The 16,541-nt window shown below is 46.7% G+C and overlaps 1 protein-coding gene across 1 annotated transcript in view; it reads right to left on the reverse strand.

The window, feature by feature from the left end:
* Window positions 1-16,541, reverse strand: part of LOC309807691 (uncharacterized protein) — a 165,018-nt gene that overhangs the window by 83,029 nt on the left and 65,448 nt on the right. Inside the window, exon 4 of the mRNA XM_082627546.1 lies at window positions 9,053-9,117. Coding sequence (XP_082483672.1) covers window positions 9,053-9,067 — 15 coding nt within the window. The 5' untranslated portion in view covers window positions 9,068-9,117. The remainder of the gene's footprint in view (window positions 1-9,052; window positions 9,118-16,541) is intronic.

A 16,541-nucleotide genomic window follows, 5' to 3' on the forward strand; every position in this document is an offset into this window, starting at 1 on the left:
TTGTTTGCAAATATTTCCTCCCATTCTGAGGGTTGTCTTTTCATTTTGTTTACGGTTTCCTTTGCTGTGCAAAAGCTTCTAAGTTTCATTAGGTCCCATTTATTTATTTTTGTTTTTATTTTCATTACTCTAGGCGGTGGGTCGAAAAAGATCTTGCTGTGGAAAACTGTAAATATTAAATGATTTGGTTCATTCAGTGAATTATGAGTGTTAATGAATACATTAAACAGTCCACAAAGAGAGAGTCCTTTAAGCATCTGCTGTGTGCTAGGGTTTCCTCTACTAGGCCACAATTAGAAAAATCTGTTTGCTCAAAAAGCACATAGGTCAGTACAGAAGACTAACATAAAACCATCATGAGATGCATTGATAGAAATGTACACAAAGTGCTATGTTTACATTTGATAAAGTCATTTACTATGAGTGCCTAGGGTCTATGGCAGGAAAATGATGTGACCAGAAAAGTTTTAGAGTAAAGGTGATATCTGAGAAGACCATCAAAGAATAAACACGACTCTATCAGATGAACAAACTGTGAAGAATCTGTATTTGGCATTGGGAACAAAGTGATCACAAAAAGCCCAAGTAATACCATGGTTCCTCTGGAGAGCAAAAGTAGTTGGAACTGACTCAACTGTAGCTCACATATGTAAGACAACTGAAGGGGAGCTGGAAAGATGAGCAGATACAAAGCAGCACAGCCTTTTACAACTATGAAAGTTGGGGACTGCACAACTCCAGTGGGTACCATTCATAATAATGTCAATGTGAATGACACAAGCTGGAGTTGTGTACAGCCCTGAGCAAGACCTCTGAGCAGGTACCAAATTAGTAGAGTATTTTTATGCCAAGTGTATAAGTTAGGATGCTTTTGGTAGCAAAAAAATGGAAACCCAATCTGTCTGTCTTCAACTTTAAGAGGATTTTGGAAAGAACATCAGGGCTCATGTAACAGAGGAGGACCCTATGGGGCCTTCCTAGGATAGAACCCTCCCCCATATCCTCTACTTTAGCTCCTCTCTGAAGTACATAGATAACAGTATTTGATGCACATTTCCTGCTTTACAGATGCTAAAACTCCCACCAAATGGAAGGTTAACTACTTAATGACCATGAGCACATAGCCCCCAGGCCTACTGGAGCCAAAGAATTGATGACGTTAACCCCTGTGACACTGTCCTGAAACCTCACCATCAACCAAACAGAGAACTGTGCACAAGCTGATCACATACCTTGGGACTCCCCTCCCTCACCTTGCCTTTAAAAACACTTTGCTGAAACCCATCAGGAAAATGAGGCTTTTTGAGTACTAGCTGTCCCGGACTCTTTGTATGGTGCCTTACAATAAATCACGGCAGTTTATTTCACCACAACCCAGTGTCAGTAGATTGGGTTTATTGCACGTGGATAAGTGGACCCAAGTCTGCTTCAGTGACACTCACAATACTGCTATGGGGCTTTTGCACAGCAATGGAAACCATAAACAAGACGAAAAGACAACCCTCAGAATGGGAGAAAATATGTGCAAATGAAGCAACTGACAAAGGATTAATCTCTAAAATTTGCAAGCAGCTCACACAGCTCAATATCAAAAAAACAAACAAACAAATCCAAAAATGGGCGTAAGGCCTAAACAGACATTTCTCCAAAGAAGACATACAGATTGCCAACAAACACATCAAACGATGCTCAGCATCACTAATCATTAGAGAAATGCAAATCAAAAGCTACAATGAGGTATCACCTCACACCGGTCAGAATGGCCATCATCAAAAAATCTACAGACAATAAATGCTGGAGAGGGTGTGGAGCAAAGGGAACCCTCCTACACTGTTGGTGGGAATGTAAATTAGTATAGCCACTATGGAGAACAGTACGGAGGTTCCTTAAAAAACTAAAAAAGCGAACTACCATACGACCCAGCAATCTCACTACTGGGCATATACACTGAGAAAGCCATAATTCAAAAAGAGTCATGGACCACAATGTTCATTGCAGCTGTATTTACAATAGCCAGGACATGGAAGCAACCTAAATGTCCATCAACAGATGAATGGATAAAGAAGCTGTGGCACATATATACAACGGAATATTACTCAGCCATAGAAAGAAACGAAATTGAGTTATTTGTAGTGAGGTGGATGGACCTAGAGTCTGTCATACAGAGTGAAGTAAGTCAGAAAAAGAAAAACGAATACTGTATGCTAACACATATACATGGAATCTAAAAAAAAAATGGTTCTGATCAACCTAGGAGCAGGAAAGGAATAAACACACAGACATAGAGAATGGACTTGAGGACACAAGGAAGGGTGAAGGTGAGGCTGGGACGATGTGAGAGAGTAGCATGGACATATATACACTACCAAGTACAGAATACTAGAGAGCTAGTGGGAAGCGGCCGCATAGCACAGGGAGATCAGCTCGGTGTTTTGGGACCACCTGGAGGGGTGGGATAGGGAGGGTGGGAGGGAGACGCAAGAGGGAGGGGATATGGGGATATATGTATACATATAGCTGATTCACTCTGTTATACAGCAGAAACTAACACACCATTGTAAAGCAATTATACTCCAAAAAAGATATTTAAAAAAAAGAAAAAGAAAATAATGGAGGGTTTGTAAAGAAAACGGAAAAGCCAAAAAGTGCTGGATATAATTGAGGATTTCTGCATTAGGAATTCTGCAGCACTGTGAACTACAAGAAAATTGAGTAGGGGGATGAAGATTTAGGAATGTTCAACTTTTTATGAATTTAATTCCTTTTTTCACCTTTTTTTTATGAGTAATGGTTAAAATTTGAATTCCTTTATAAATTACTTTTGGGTGATTAACTGTGTTTTTTAAAATGCATCTCTGTACAAAGACTCTCTCAAATTTATTATGGTGGCCTAAATAAATTAATACATCTTGAAGGTCTTAGTGGTAAATCACCATGTTTAATTCCAAGAGAATTTAAAAGGTAAAGAAAAATTAGTTTCAAAAATATTTTCAACAAGTTGACATTTATGAAAATTTTTGAAAGATGAGCAGCTATGGGCATACCACCTTATTTTAGCTGATGAACTAATGAATACAGACTTCACACATTTTCAAAGTATTGAACTGCCTTTTCTTGTATAGCAATCCGCAACATATACCAGGTTAAAAAAAACCAATAATCTTAAACCATGATTTCTTCCCTAAAATCCCCTTTCTACTCATTTATAAATCCTCCTTAATATTAATTTTTTCCTATCATATTTCTCAGCCTTGATTATTTCATGTACTTGATGTACAAATGTATTGAACACTTACAATATGTACAAGATACTTTTTTTTTTAAAGCTACATGTCAGTTGACTCTTTTGTGCTTGGCACTGGAAGATACACTGTTGGAAGATTCAGCCCCTGCACTCAATTTTCTCACAGGTTAAAGAAGATTCAGACAAGTAAATCCACAATTCAACACTCTACTATAAAAGGTATGAGAAAGGGTTGCCCAGGGGTTTTTGATTGTAAAGAGCAGGAGAAACTATCTTTTCCTGGGTATGGGAGGATTCCTAGAGATGTTACCTGAGAAAAGGAAGATAAGAAGAAATTGCTAGGTGAATAAGGGATATTTTTTAGCTTTTATTTCTATTCAATTCTCACAAAAAAAGAAAAAGTCAAAAAAATAAATGAAGGTATGTGACTCTCAGAGCTCCTTAGGCTCTTTGGTATCTATATTTGTAGCTGGAGATACATGTGCCACAATTATGTTCTAAGTTAAGGGAGTCTGCGTGTGTCATGCATCAAGCATGTAGCACAAGCTCATGTTAATAAAAATAGCCATTCAGGCATAATCAAGGTAGAAGAGCAACAACTCACTACATATTTACCGATACCTTTCCTCTAGTCTCCTCTCCTGTGTTCCTTTCACCCACCCAAATGTTTTGGTGTGTAAACCTTCCTCTCAAGACAATGGAGTCCACAGCATGGCCATCACAAGTTTGAGTGTTGAACAATAGGTGAGATCCCTAGTGAATAATTACACCCAGTTGGAGAAGACTAAACAGTGCTTGGAGCCAGGTGAGAGAAATAGTGTTTGGCTTATCTGCTCTGAAATAATATCTGAAAGACTCAATCCATAAAGTTTCCATATGGTTGAAAGCAAGTTGAAGAGTGAACACTGGGTCTTAACATTGTGTGTGTGTGTGTGTGTGTGTGTGTGTATGTTTTGATTCATCAAATGTTAGGGAGAAACATTTTATGACAGAAAGAGCACTGGCCCCAGAGGCATGGGTTTAAAGTTCTGTATCTGTCACTCTCTTGACAGGAGGCTTTTTTAAAAGCTCATTTAATGACTCAGTTAATGCTTTTTTACATATGAAAAAGAATGAGCCTTTTTCAAACTTAAAAGTTGGATGATTTCATGGTCACTTTTAGTCGCAGCTTTTTAAGATTCCCCATCTAAATAAACTCTTAGGCTCCATGACGTGTGCCCAACCTAGACATGCCGAAGGGGCTTTGAAATCCTGGCCCGCTTTCAGCCAACTTTATGCATTTATATCAGCTGATTTGTTACTTGATAAAAATGTTCAGGATAATGCAGTCACTTTTTTCAATGTTGTAGAAAAGACCACTTCAGAAACAGATTAGAACAGCTATGATAACGGACCGGAGTCCTGAGGCATCGAGCTGAGAATTCCATCTCCCCCTGCATGAGAGGCAGGTCGTTACCCTCTACAGAATCTAAGTTGGGGATTTGCTCCCTAACCCCCTAACTCTGGCTAACAGCTTCCCATCAGCCTACCATCTGTGAATGAATCTGGACCTGCAGATTTATAGTCTCAGTTGGTACCGTGTCTTAGGATGTGGAGGACAGCTCGCTTATTATTCCCTAATGCTGCTTCTTCTCAATCTTAAGAGCCAACTCAAGATTTAGTGAATAAAATATACACACGTTACATGAGCTACTCAGATTCCCTCCCACATCGTGTCTTCCAGACTGAGGAGTTCTTCCAACTGCCTATTCTCAAACCCCCAACCTCACCCACACCTTCAGCTGAGGAGCTGCTTCCTCAGCTGCAATGGAAGGGGGAGGCTTCTGGAAGCCTTCCATTGCCAAACGATGCAGAGGACACGGGTTCGTGCCCCGGACCGGGAGGATCCCACATGCCGCGGATCGGCTGGGCCCTTGAGCCATGGCTGCTGAGCCTGCACGTCCGGAGCCTGAGCTCCGAAGCAGGAGAGGAGACAACAGTGAGAGGCGCGCGCACAGGAAAAAAAAAAAAAAAAAAAAAAACCACAGGAAAGCATTGGGGCAGTAAGACGGGCAGTGGACATGAACAGGCCCTTCATACAAAAACAGAAAGACACCAGTCTGAAAAGACCACAGAATGAAGGACTCCAACTACGTGACATTCTCGAAAGGGCAAAAATACACAGACAGTAACAAGACCAGCAGCTGTTGGGGGCTTGGGGGCACTGGGCGGGTGAACAGGTGGCCCCCAGGGATGTTTCGGGCAGTGAAATGGTTCTGGGTGGCACTGCAGTGGTGGCTGCAGGTCATCACACCTGTCCAAACCTGAACAGTAGGACACAGAGAGTGAGCCTTGATATAAACTACAGACTCCAGGGGAGAATTAGGTGTCAATGCCGAGCCATCACTGAGATGACGCGCCACACAGGCCAGAGATGTTACCAAGGGAGGGAACCCAGAGGGACGGGTATAGGAAAGCGCTGTCTGCTCGATTCTGATTCTCCTATAACCCTAAAACTGCTCTAAAGACTGTCTACCAATTAAAAAGAAGAAACGGCTTCTAAGCACGTGAAAATACTCTCAACCTCATTCACGATTCAGAAAAACCCCAAGGGAACGTCCATACTGCTTACCGGGGCCTAGGATGAGCGGGAACACGCCGCGGCCTCGCCCCTTCCTGTCGGGCATCGCGCTGGAGCCCAGAGTCCCCCTGACTTGACCCACCGCACCCCACCCCGCGTTTCATGCCGTCCACAGTCTCTACACATGACATCTTTTGAGCAGATGACTCACTGTCCCAATTACAACGTTTCAGTTTCTCCACAGGAAGAAACCAAAACCAGCACAAAGGGGAGGCTCTTCAGTCAAACTCAGGGTCTGCCTGCCTTCACGTCCCGCTTTTCCTGACGGGAGGCCCACATCCTAAGGAGGGAGGTCCTTACCAGCACCTCAGGAGCCTCATCCAGTCCACCTCACGCTGCTCTGAGAGCCTCGCCAACCTCTGCAGCTACCCAAGTCCTGGGCACTTGAGGGCCGTCCCCCTTCCCCGAGTCACTGAGCCACGTGCTCTGACAATGCATTTCAAACCAGGCTCTCGGACTTCCCTGGTCGCACACTGGTTAAGAATCCGTCTGCCAATGGTGGGCACACGGGTTCGAACACTGGTCCGGGAAGATGCCACATGCTGCAGAGCAACTAAGCCCGTGCACCACAACTACTGAGCCTGCGCTCTAGAGCCTGCATGCCACAACTACTGAGCCCACGACCCGCAACTACTGAGGCCCGCATGCCTAGAAGCTGTGCTCCACAATAAGAGAAGCCACCGCAATGAGAAGCCCACGCACCGCCACGAAGAGTAGCGCCCGCTCGCCGCAACTAGAGAACAAAGCCCGCGCGCAGCAACAGAGACCCAACGCAGCTGAAACTGAATAAGTTAAATAGTAAACAAATAAAAAATTAAAATGAATGAATAAATAAATAAATAAAAGCAGGCTCTGCTTTGTCAGCACTCTGGAGTTCCCTACGTATCGACGGGCAGGATTCCCGTCCTCTCCTGTAATTACGTCTGTGAAGTGCCTTTCCCGAGGAGAACAGAAGCTCCTGGAAGCAGGGAATTGCTTCTTAAGATCACATGCACAACCTGAAGACATTTGATGCTTATGTCAAAGATAAAAGACACAACACTAGATGGTGTGAAGGGTCCTCGAGGCCAAGAGCCAGGCAAGCAGGACACTTCCTCTGGGGACCCTTCCATCAGCAGAGAAGAAAATGTCCGTGGCCAGAACTGGCACTCAATTCGCTTTGAGCCGAGAAGCACCCATGTAATTACACAGGCTCCCCAGAGAGTAATTACTCCCACATTTAAGAAAGGAGACGGCTTTTCAGGCAGGGAGGCAAGTGCAGTCTTCCCAGCTGGACGCACTGTGTGCTGATGGTCACGACGGAGCTGGGCCCCCGAGCTCTGCTCTCCCCTCAAACCCCCAACCTCACCCTCACCCTCAGCTGAGGAGCTGCTCCCCTGAGAACAGAGAAGCCATCGGAGGGCTTCCCCACCTGCAACCCTGCTCAGCCATCCCCTCCCCACTCCAGGACCACGGGCAGCAGCTCTGCCCTCCCCCACACGCATCTACTGGATCATTCCCACTGTTATTTCTCCCATCACAACACAACACAACATCCTCCCCGGACCTCAGCTCCTACCCCAGCTACTGTCCAGTTTCTATTTTCCCCGTCTCAGCAAAATGTCTTGAAAAAGTTGGAACCAGAACAAACCCAGTTCTCCCACTCCTCTCTCCTAAGCCTCTCCGATCAGGATTTTACCCCACAGATCCATCCAAACGCATCATCAGCGAGGTACGATCTCCCCCCAGTGCTGGGCTCGATGGTTAATGGCTCCACAGAACGGCAACCTCGTTTGTCCAGTCACCCAGGGAACCTCTAAAGTGCTTCCCACATGCAGACAAAATGCTGTGATTCATATTTTAGGAGAAATACTCAGCGTGGAGAATACACTTGAGCTGCTGGACGAAAGAGGTAGCGGCACAGAAGAAAAGTTTCTGTAACTACAGAAATGAACAGATAAGCTGTTTTAATGGTAGCAAGTATGGGATGAAGGAGAACGAATAAAAATCATTCAGAAGACGACATTAACAAGCCTCACACCACAACGTGGTAACAGAGGATGGAGAAGGACTTTAGAATGAACTCATTTTTCTGGGCAGGTGACAGGCTGGATGATGCAACGATGAGTCGCCAGGGACAACAGGACAAGGCAAGGGGCAGGGGAGCTGTAAATAACCATTTCTGGATCTACTGGATCTAGTAATCCGAGGTGCCCTTTGGACCAACTCCATAGAGATGCTGGCAAGTGGCTGGACAGAGGCATCTATCTGGTCCAGGTGGGAGAACTGACAGAGTTGGAGGTGAAAAGCACCAGAGGGTGAGATCAGACGGGTTGAAGAGTCATGAACCAAGGGTGAAAAGACAACACACAAAGAGGGCGGAAGAAAGAATCAGTCAGGAAGACAGCAAGGAGAGATCTGTCACAGAAACCAACAGAGCAGACTCTGCAGATGGCAAGGCGACAGTGGTCTGAGGTGACGACTGGCAAATCTCCACTGCTTTGTATGCTGGATGCCAGGTCACCTCAACCGGATCAGGTTCCGTGGAGGGGCAGAACCAAGACCGCAGGCTGCACGATACAATTCAGCTGGGAAACAAGAATCTTTGCCAGAGACCTCACTGCATGGTGTGTAACGCGACCCTCTGAGATTGTAAGAGACAAAGAGCTCAATTTACTGGAAGGGTGACAAGGCTGTTCTTCCAGATGATCCTCATTGCATCCCTCGACTGAGCACTGAAAACAATGTACCTATGTGACAACGGTGTTCTACTGAACAGACAAGTTATATGCACTGAGTGCTCCCTGGACAGCACGCTCTCGGCTTACAGGAAGCACAAGGAAGGCACCAACGTCAACACGTTAGGGGCTGTTGCTCAGGAAGGCTCGCGGCCTACAGCGGGATCCTCAAGGAAACCTTTTAATGCTCGAGAACAAAAGAGCTTCGGCAGGACCGTGTAAGTCAAGCAAGGGATGGTGTTTTGCCACAAATGTCAAGAACACGAGGCTTGTACTGTGGCTCTAAGAGGATCCTGGGATCTACACGTAGAACTTGCCAGAAACACTTGGTGCTGACCTGCTCCTCTACGCTTTGTCTAACCACATCTTTTACCTACTCCTACTTTCCCATTTTAACTTTTGAACTATTCGCCTCCCAAGGTGTTATCACAAAAGAACAGCAGCAGGTAAACACATAAACAGCAAACTCACCAGAGGCTGATTCATTTTCCGCTGCTCTTGGAACAACGTGCAGGACTGTGACAGTGGAGGCGGACCTGGAGAAGGAAAACGCAGGCAGTGAAGCTACGACTGAAGCGGCTCGGGATGCACGAGCACCCGCCCCGCGCTCCACAAGAGACACCTGTGGGAGACCCGTCCTTTCACCTTCAGAAGGGCCTGTGAGAATAAGGAGGGAGCAACCACCCTCAGGTCTGTAGCTCCCACGTGGCTGTGGTACCTGAGGGGATACTTTATTTTTCCGTAGCGAGTGTACATTGAATCCTATTAAAATAAACCTCCGTCATTAAATATGAAATTAAAAAACGCTTATAGTTTATCTCTTCTCAGTCTGTTAACAACTTAGATCAGAAAATCCACAGGATACCCAGAATAAAGGAACACACTCAGGTGCGCTTCAGTCTTGCAATGATTTGTACAAACTTTACAAACTTAAGTGCAACGCTCAAAAACATCTTTTATTAAAACTGACTTTAAGTGGACAGAACACCTGCCCTAGGAGTTTGGAGTCCTGTGAGCGACCCCACGTGCACACCCGGTGAGGGTCTAGGACAAGTCATCTCCCTCCTCAGGCCCCATCGCTTCCTTCCTCACCCGAGGCAGCAGGACAGAAGCCCTGCAGACTCGTCCTGCACCGATTACACTGGGCGACTCCACAGGGCACAACCCAGGGGGGCGGCAGACGCTTACAGTAGACAACCAAGGTGCTGACGCGCCTCGAGACACACGTGCGAGATGCCGAGAGGGCGACAGGAGGGGGAGGACGAGGAGGAGGTGGAGGATCGGGGTTGGACGGAGGGGAAGACGCGGCACGTCCCGGCCGAGCCTGTGGACCCTGCTCCCCCAGGACACCCAGAGCTCACAAGTCCCAGGGGAACCCCATCCGGAGCAGCAGGCCCTGTCCTCCAGCCCGGCCCCTCCACCTCCGGGAAGCGGTCAAACCCTCCAGGTGTCTCTACCGCGGGGCCCAGGGCGGGCTACCCCAAGCCCTGCTCTTCAAGGGCCGCAGGCTCCACAACCAACTACAGGCCTGCAAACGCAACACCTACCCCGTCGGGACTCGCTCACCGGCCCCGCGGGCTCCCGAGGCTCCGGTCCGGGGGCTGCTCCTCGGGCGCGCTCCTCTCTCGGGGTCCCTCCGCTCCGCCTCCCGAGACCACTGGGCCAGAGGAGCCGGCTCTGGGCCCCCGTCCCTCCCGGGACCTCGCTTGGCCCCGCGCTGCACATGGTCGGGCACTGCACCGCCGCCGGCCGCCCGGCCACTCCGGCCCAAACGCGGGCTCCGCGGCTCGAGCTCGGAGGTCACAGTTCCAGCCTCCGCCCGGCCCACGCAAACCCTCGCCCGCACAGCCCGCTCCCGCGGGCTGCCGGCCGGCCCGGACAGCGTACCGCCCCGCAGGCCCCGAAATGCTCGCCCGCAAGAGGCCAAGACGGGGGAACGACGGCCAGCGACGACCTGGGCACGCACAGCCAGCGAGGGCGGGGCGGCGACGGTGCGCGTGCGCCAACACGCACACATCATGAGGCGCACCTGCGCAGGCGGACGCCCGAAGTCCGCCTGCCAAAGCCCGCCAGGAGCGCGGGACAAGTACCCGGACTCCAGAAGCCTCCCAGAAGTCTCCGTGCCGTCAAGATAGTGAGCGTATGAAATGTCTCCATCTCATCTGGCGCTCAAGTGCTGCTGTGCTGCGAGGGTGTGCCGCCTGGACCAGGGACTCCATTGCCCATTTGTCTTCACTCCTGTTAGGGATCAAGGAAAGGTGTGGCCTCAAGTGGGGGCTGTGTGATGGTCTCCAGGGTCCCTGGTCCCTTCCCGGCCCTGGGACATTTCGGGTTACATCTGAGATTCCCCCACCACCAGGAGAGGGGAAGGAGGGTATCATGTTCGCTTAACTGAAACGCTACAACTTTCATTCAAATCCTAGAATACAATAAATGCCCAGCCATGACACAAACTAATATTGCCCACGGAAGGAAAGGAAAATAGAAACTGTAGCTGTTTAGATTACACAACCAACACATTAAAAACTACGAAAATCAGAACGTACACACAAACCGAAAACAGAAAACAGATACCTGGGATCTTACCTCTTAAAGAGGATACTGTTTATGTTAGGTAAAAATATCATTTTTCAAAAATGGAATCAGAAGGGTAATGATTTATCACTATTTATCACTGGGGGTGAAATAATATAACTGTGTTCTTGGCCAACTGTTCCTTAAAAGCTGCTAGGGGAAAAGTTAAAAATAAAATCTCCAGGGACTTCCCTGGTGGTCCAGTGGTGAAGACTCCTAGTTTCCACTGCAGGGGGCACGTGTTTGATTCCTGGTTGGGGAACTAAGATCCCGCATGCTGCGCAGCACAGTCTCATTAATTAATTAATTAACGAACACACAAAATAAAAATAAAAATAAAATCTCTCGCCAACCGAGAAAATCCTCTCCACAAATGTAGAGATAAAGAAAACGGTTTTACTGTTGAATAACCATTAAACCAGACTGTGCTGTGCACCCACAGGTGAACCACTAATGTTTGTGCAAATGAAATCAACCTCACCTTTTTTTTTATAGCTCAGCAGATAAAATCTGTTGCATACAGGTTCTCAAGATAAACGGGAACTTGCCTCATGGGAATAGACTTGACACCACCATAAAAATGGCATACATTCTTTCAGAGTACATCCTAAATTCACCTGGTCATCTCGGTGGTTGTCCATGCTAGTTAATACCCTTTATCCAAAGGAGAAAGACAACTTCTCCTATCTCTAGGACAAGCACGTACTTATAGCTCAGAGGAAAGTGCCTAACACCTAGCCTAAACTCCCCTGGTGACAGAGAGATAAAGAAGATAGCTCTCAGGTCCTTAACATAAACATTCCTGGGTTGTAATGCTGGCAAGAGACTGATTTAGCTTTTAAAAAGATTTAGATACTTACGAAAAGGACAGAGGAAGTATTTCTATTACAAGCGTCTTGAGGAAATCCTCTAAAAATGGAAATAAGAAGTGATGATTCATGCAAATGAATAAGCACCTAACCCATTCCTGATTTCCCCAGCTGAACTGCCACATTAAATGAATCCTGCACAAAATGTGTGCTTCTCCAAAACTGCTCTTGGAATTGGCTGCTTAGAGCCAAGAATGGTCTTTTCCAGTTCTTGCTGCTGCTGACTGTGGCCTCTGCCTGAATTCTCACTGATGAAATGCTGCTTGTGTGGGAATGACAGCGACCACACCTCCTCTGAGCCTGAGCCTGGCAAACCTCCAGGGCGCATTTCTCGCATTTTCCAAGTTCACCACGTAAGGACATCAGCTACACGGAGTACCTTGCTGGGAAGCGCCTTGGAAGGGCAGTGCGCCCATGAGCACGCCACCAGGCCTCCAGTTCTCACCTCACCCACGTGCACTGACCGTGTCTCAGCAGAAGACTGGGGTGGCCTGTGAACCCCAGCTGCTGTGCCCACCTCAACACCTCACTCTATCCCTCCAGCCCAGAGACATGCTGGGCTCCCCAGCCCCCTGCCCTGGACACTCTCTGCAAGTCTTTCTATTACAAGTTGTCTTGAGGAAATGCTCTAAAAAAGGGAATAATAAGTACAGAGTCATCCCAATGAACAGGATGTCCAGCAGTGAGCTGATGTCTCTCACGACTCACCCCTCTCTCCAAAAGGTGAAAAACTGTCATTTCATACATTTCCCCCTTTTTAAAGTTGTTGAAGCTAGGAGGGTAAACCTGGACCCTGCGATTTCACCTTGACCAGAAGCAGCAATGGCCACCTTTTAGTTTGCTTTCATTAAGATCTCTTCATATATATGGAGATTTACAATATAAAGCTTTCTCTTTTTGTATCTGCATTTCTATTAAATACAGATATTTTCCCTACTTGGTCACTTATCTATTTTTATTGAAGTATACTTCGTTTACAATATTTCAGGTGTACAGCAAAGTGACTCAGTTACATGTATTTATGTAAGAATATATGTATTCTTTTTCAGGTTCTTTTTTCCATTATGGGTTATTACAAGATATTGAACATAGTTCCCTGGGCTATACAGTAGGTCCTTACTGTTTATCTATTTTACATATAAAAGTGTGTATCTGTCAATCCCTGTTATCTTTTTAACTTAATTTTTTACTCTCACATTCTGTTATACAGACACTTAAAAAGATATTTTGTGTTCAAATCTTTCACTTTCACTTCATACTTTTCATCAGCTTGGACACTGTACTTGAAGAAGCCTTTCCCATCCTGCATTTCCTAAGTAGTTGCCTGTGTTTTCTCCTGTTTATTTTGGGTCTCTTAACATACCAATTTTATCAAGATAACTGGCACCCATCTTCAGGATTTGTAAAATCATTTTCCTCTTAAAGTCTCTCAACCATTTTTTTCAACACTAACACATCTACCACAACCAGGAAACGCAATGTTTAAGAAGAAAACTCAAGTTTGTAATCTAACAGAAAAGGACAGGCTCTTCTTTGAAGCTCAGCGACACGTCTTAATTTAAAGGCAGGGGAGGGACTTCCCTGGTGTTCCAGTGGTAAAGAATCCGCCTTCTAATACAGGGTACGTGGGTTCAAAGCCTGGGAACACTGGTCCGGGAGCTAAGATCCCACACGCCACGGGGCAATTAAGCCCGCGTGCTGCAATTAGACACGATGCAGCCTAAGAGAGATAAATAATTTTTTACAAATAAAAATTAAAAAAATAAAGGCAGGGGAAGCAGGAAAGTGACCGTCTCATGTGAATTCCTTCTTATTCAAAATACAGGTCGTAGCAGTTTACTTGGGCTGCGTCACAAAATACGACACACTGGCGGGCTTAAGCAACACAAATGCACTGTCCGACATTTACGCAGGCTGCAAGTCTGAGATCAAGGTGTCAGCAGGGTTGGTCCCCTCTGAGGGCTGTACGGGAGGATGTGCTCCAGGCTTCCTGGTGGAGAGGGCGGTTTCCTCACAAGCACATGCACTATGTATGTACCACGTAGGTGCCTGGGCTGAACTCCGATCCCAGGGCTGCTCATCCGCAGCAGCACCAGGCCGCCGGAGGGCTTGTCACGGACCCGTTGGCAGGAGGACTGCAGGCTGACACAGACGTCCGCTCAGCTGTGGACCCATGGCCCGGCCACAGCCCTGACAGAGGCTGCCTGGTTGAAATCCAGGTCACGGTTCACCTCCCTCCTGCTTATTGCATTCAACAACGCCTTGAAGACCCCCTACTGCACCAGCCTGGGTGGCACATCCCACCCAGTCATTTCCAAATCAGAAGCATGTCAATTGAGAAGGTTAAAATTAGGCCCTGGCTCAGTGCTGTGGAATTAGAATCTGTGAGGCTGGGTCCAGGCATCTGTGTTGGAATATTTTCTCCACGTGACTCTCATGCCCAAAGGATTGTATTGACGAAGCACTTCTGCTTCACCCTACTGATATTTCTGCACGAGAGCTACAGCCGTTGTTATATTAAACTGCATCCACAGGAGGAAAAGAGAGGAGGAGAGGTGATAGTTTTGCTTATCTCCAAACACGCTGTTACTGAACCAAACTTGGCTCCACTCGCCCGCACGCACTAAAGCCAATCTACTGACACGGGTCACGGTGAAGGAAAGTGCCACGTTTATGGCAGGGCAACAAGCAAGGGGTCCAGGTATCTAGGGCTCAAAAGGCCCCCACTCCCCAGTGGCTTTCAGGAAAAGGTGTTTACAGATGGGGTGAGGCTGTTGGTGGGAATGTACACTGGTGCTGCCGCTGTGCAGAACAGTGTGGAGGTTCCTCAAAACACTAAAGCTAGAGCTACCGTAGGACCCAGCAATCCCACTCCTGGGCATATACCCAGAGAAAACCATAATTCAAGAAGACACATGCACCCCAATATGTATAGCAGTACGATTTACAATAGCCAAGACATGGAAGCAACTTAAATGTCCATCGACAGAGGGATGGATAGGGAAGATGTGGTACATATGTGTGATGGAATACTACTCAGCCATAAAAAAGAATGAGATTATGCCATGTGCAGCAACATGGATGGACCTAGAGATTATCATACTAAGTGAAGGATGTCAGACAAAGACAAAGACCATATGCTATCACTCCTATGTGGAATCTAAAACAGTGATACGAATGAACTTCTTAACAAAACAGAAACAGACTCACAGACATAGAAAAAAAACTTAGGTTTACCAAAGGGAAAAGGTGGGGGAGAGGGATAGATCAGGAGGTTGGGGCTAACATATGCACACAAACTATATATAAAACAGGAAATCAACAAGGACCTCCTGTAGAGCACAGGGATCTCTACTCAATATTCTGTATTAACCTAGGGAGTTCCCTGGTGGCCCAGAGGTTAGGATTCTGGTCTTTCACGGCCGTGGCCCGGGTTCAATCCCTGGTCAGGGAACTGAGATCCTACAAGTCACACAGCACCACGAAAAAAAAGCAAAATTCGGTAATAACCTAAATGGGAAAACAATCTGAAAAAGAATAGATATCTGTGTCCATATAACTGAATCACTTTGCTGTACACCGGAAACTAACACAACACTGTAAATCAACTATACTCCCAATATAAAATTTAAAAAATGTTTAAAGTGAATTACAAACGAGTGGGGTGAGGGAGAGGAGGTTGAGGCGTGTGTGGTCAGCTTGTGGACATTCTTCCGATTGGTTGGTGGTGAGGTAATCTGAGGTCAACATCATCAACCGGCTGGTTCCAGCTGGTCTGGGGTCTACGTGCTTGTGGGCAGCATGCAGTTACCTTCCTCCCCCCTGCTGGGGGCTTCAGTCTCTGCAAAACAGCTCCAAGGACGTGGCTCAGAACAGTATCTACAGCCCTTGAGGAGGAACTAAAGGTCCTTGACTTTGTTTAACGGCTACACTAGTATTATTTGGTCTTTTGGGACTCTTTTCCTTGCTTTTGGCACTTTCTCCCTTCTCTGATTAAATTGTTTGTTTCCAACTCACGGAAGGCTAGGAGGCTAAAATTTTCTAAAGACAAGAAGCAGGCAGAAGACATGGGGAGAATCCGTCCCAGGAAGGCCCCACAAGGTCCTGCTCACTTACAACATCACATTCAATCTGGGCTGTTTACGCCATTTTTGGACAACATACCAACACATCTTAAGATGGGTCCCACCCGACTGTAGCACATTTGGACAAGGTGCGGTGGGGTGGGATTATGCAAATCCAGATCTGAAGACTAGATAAAGCAATCAGGGTATTTCACAGTACACAAGAGAAATTTTCATGGGGACAGAATACCAACCTTCTAATATTTGAAAGCCTGTTAGCCAAGAGGGAGAGTGAACTTCTGTTTTGTTATACAAGGACCCAATCAGCTGTGATGGTTGAAAGCATGAGGAACGCAAATCTGAATTCATTTGCCTCCTAACAATGCAACGTCTACAGCAGAGGGACACAGGTCCTCAAGCAGCAGTGCTTTTCCCAGCAGTGCAGACCCTGAG

Source organism: Mesoplodon mirus (genome assembly GCF_964341445.2).
Source record: "Mesoplodon mirus genome assembly, chromosome: 7".
Taxonomy (NCBI): Eukaryota; Metazoa; Chordata; class Mammalia; order Artiodactyla; family Ziphiidae; genus Mesoplodon; species Mesoplodon mirus.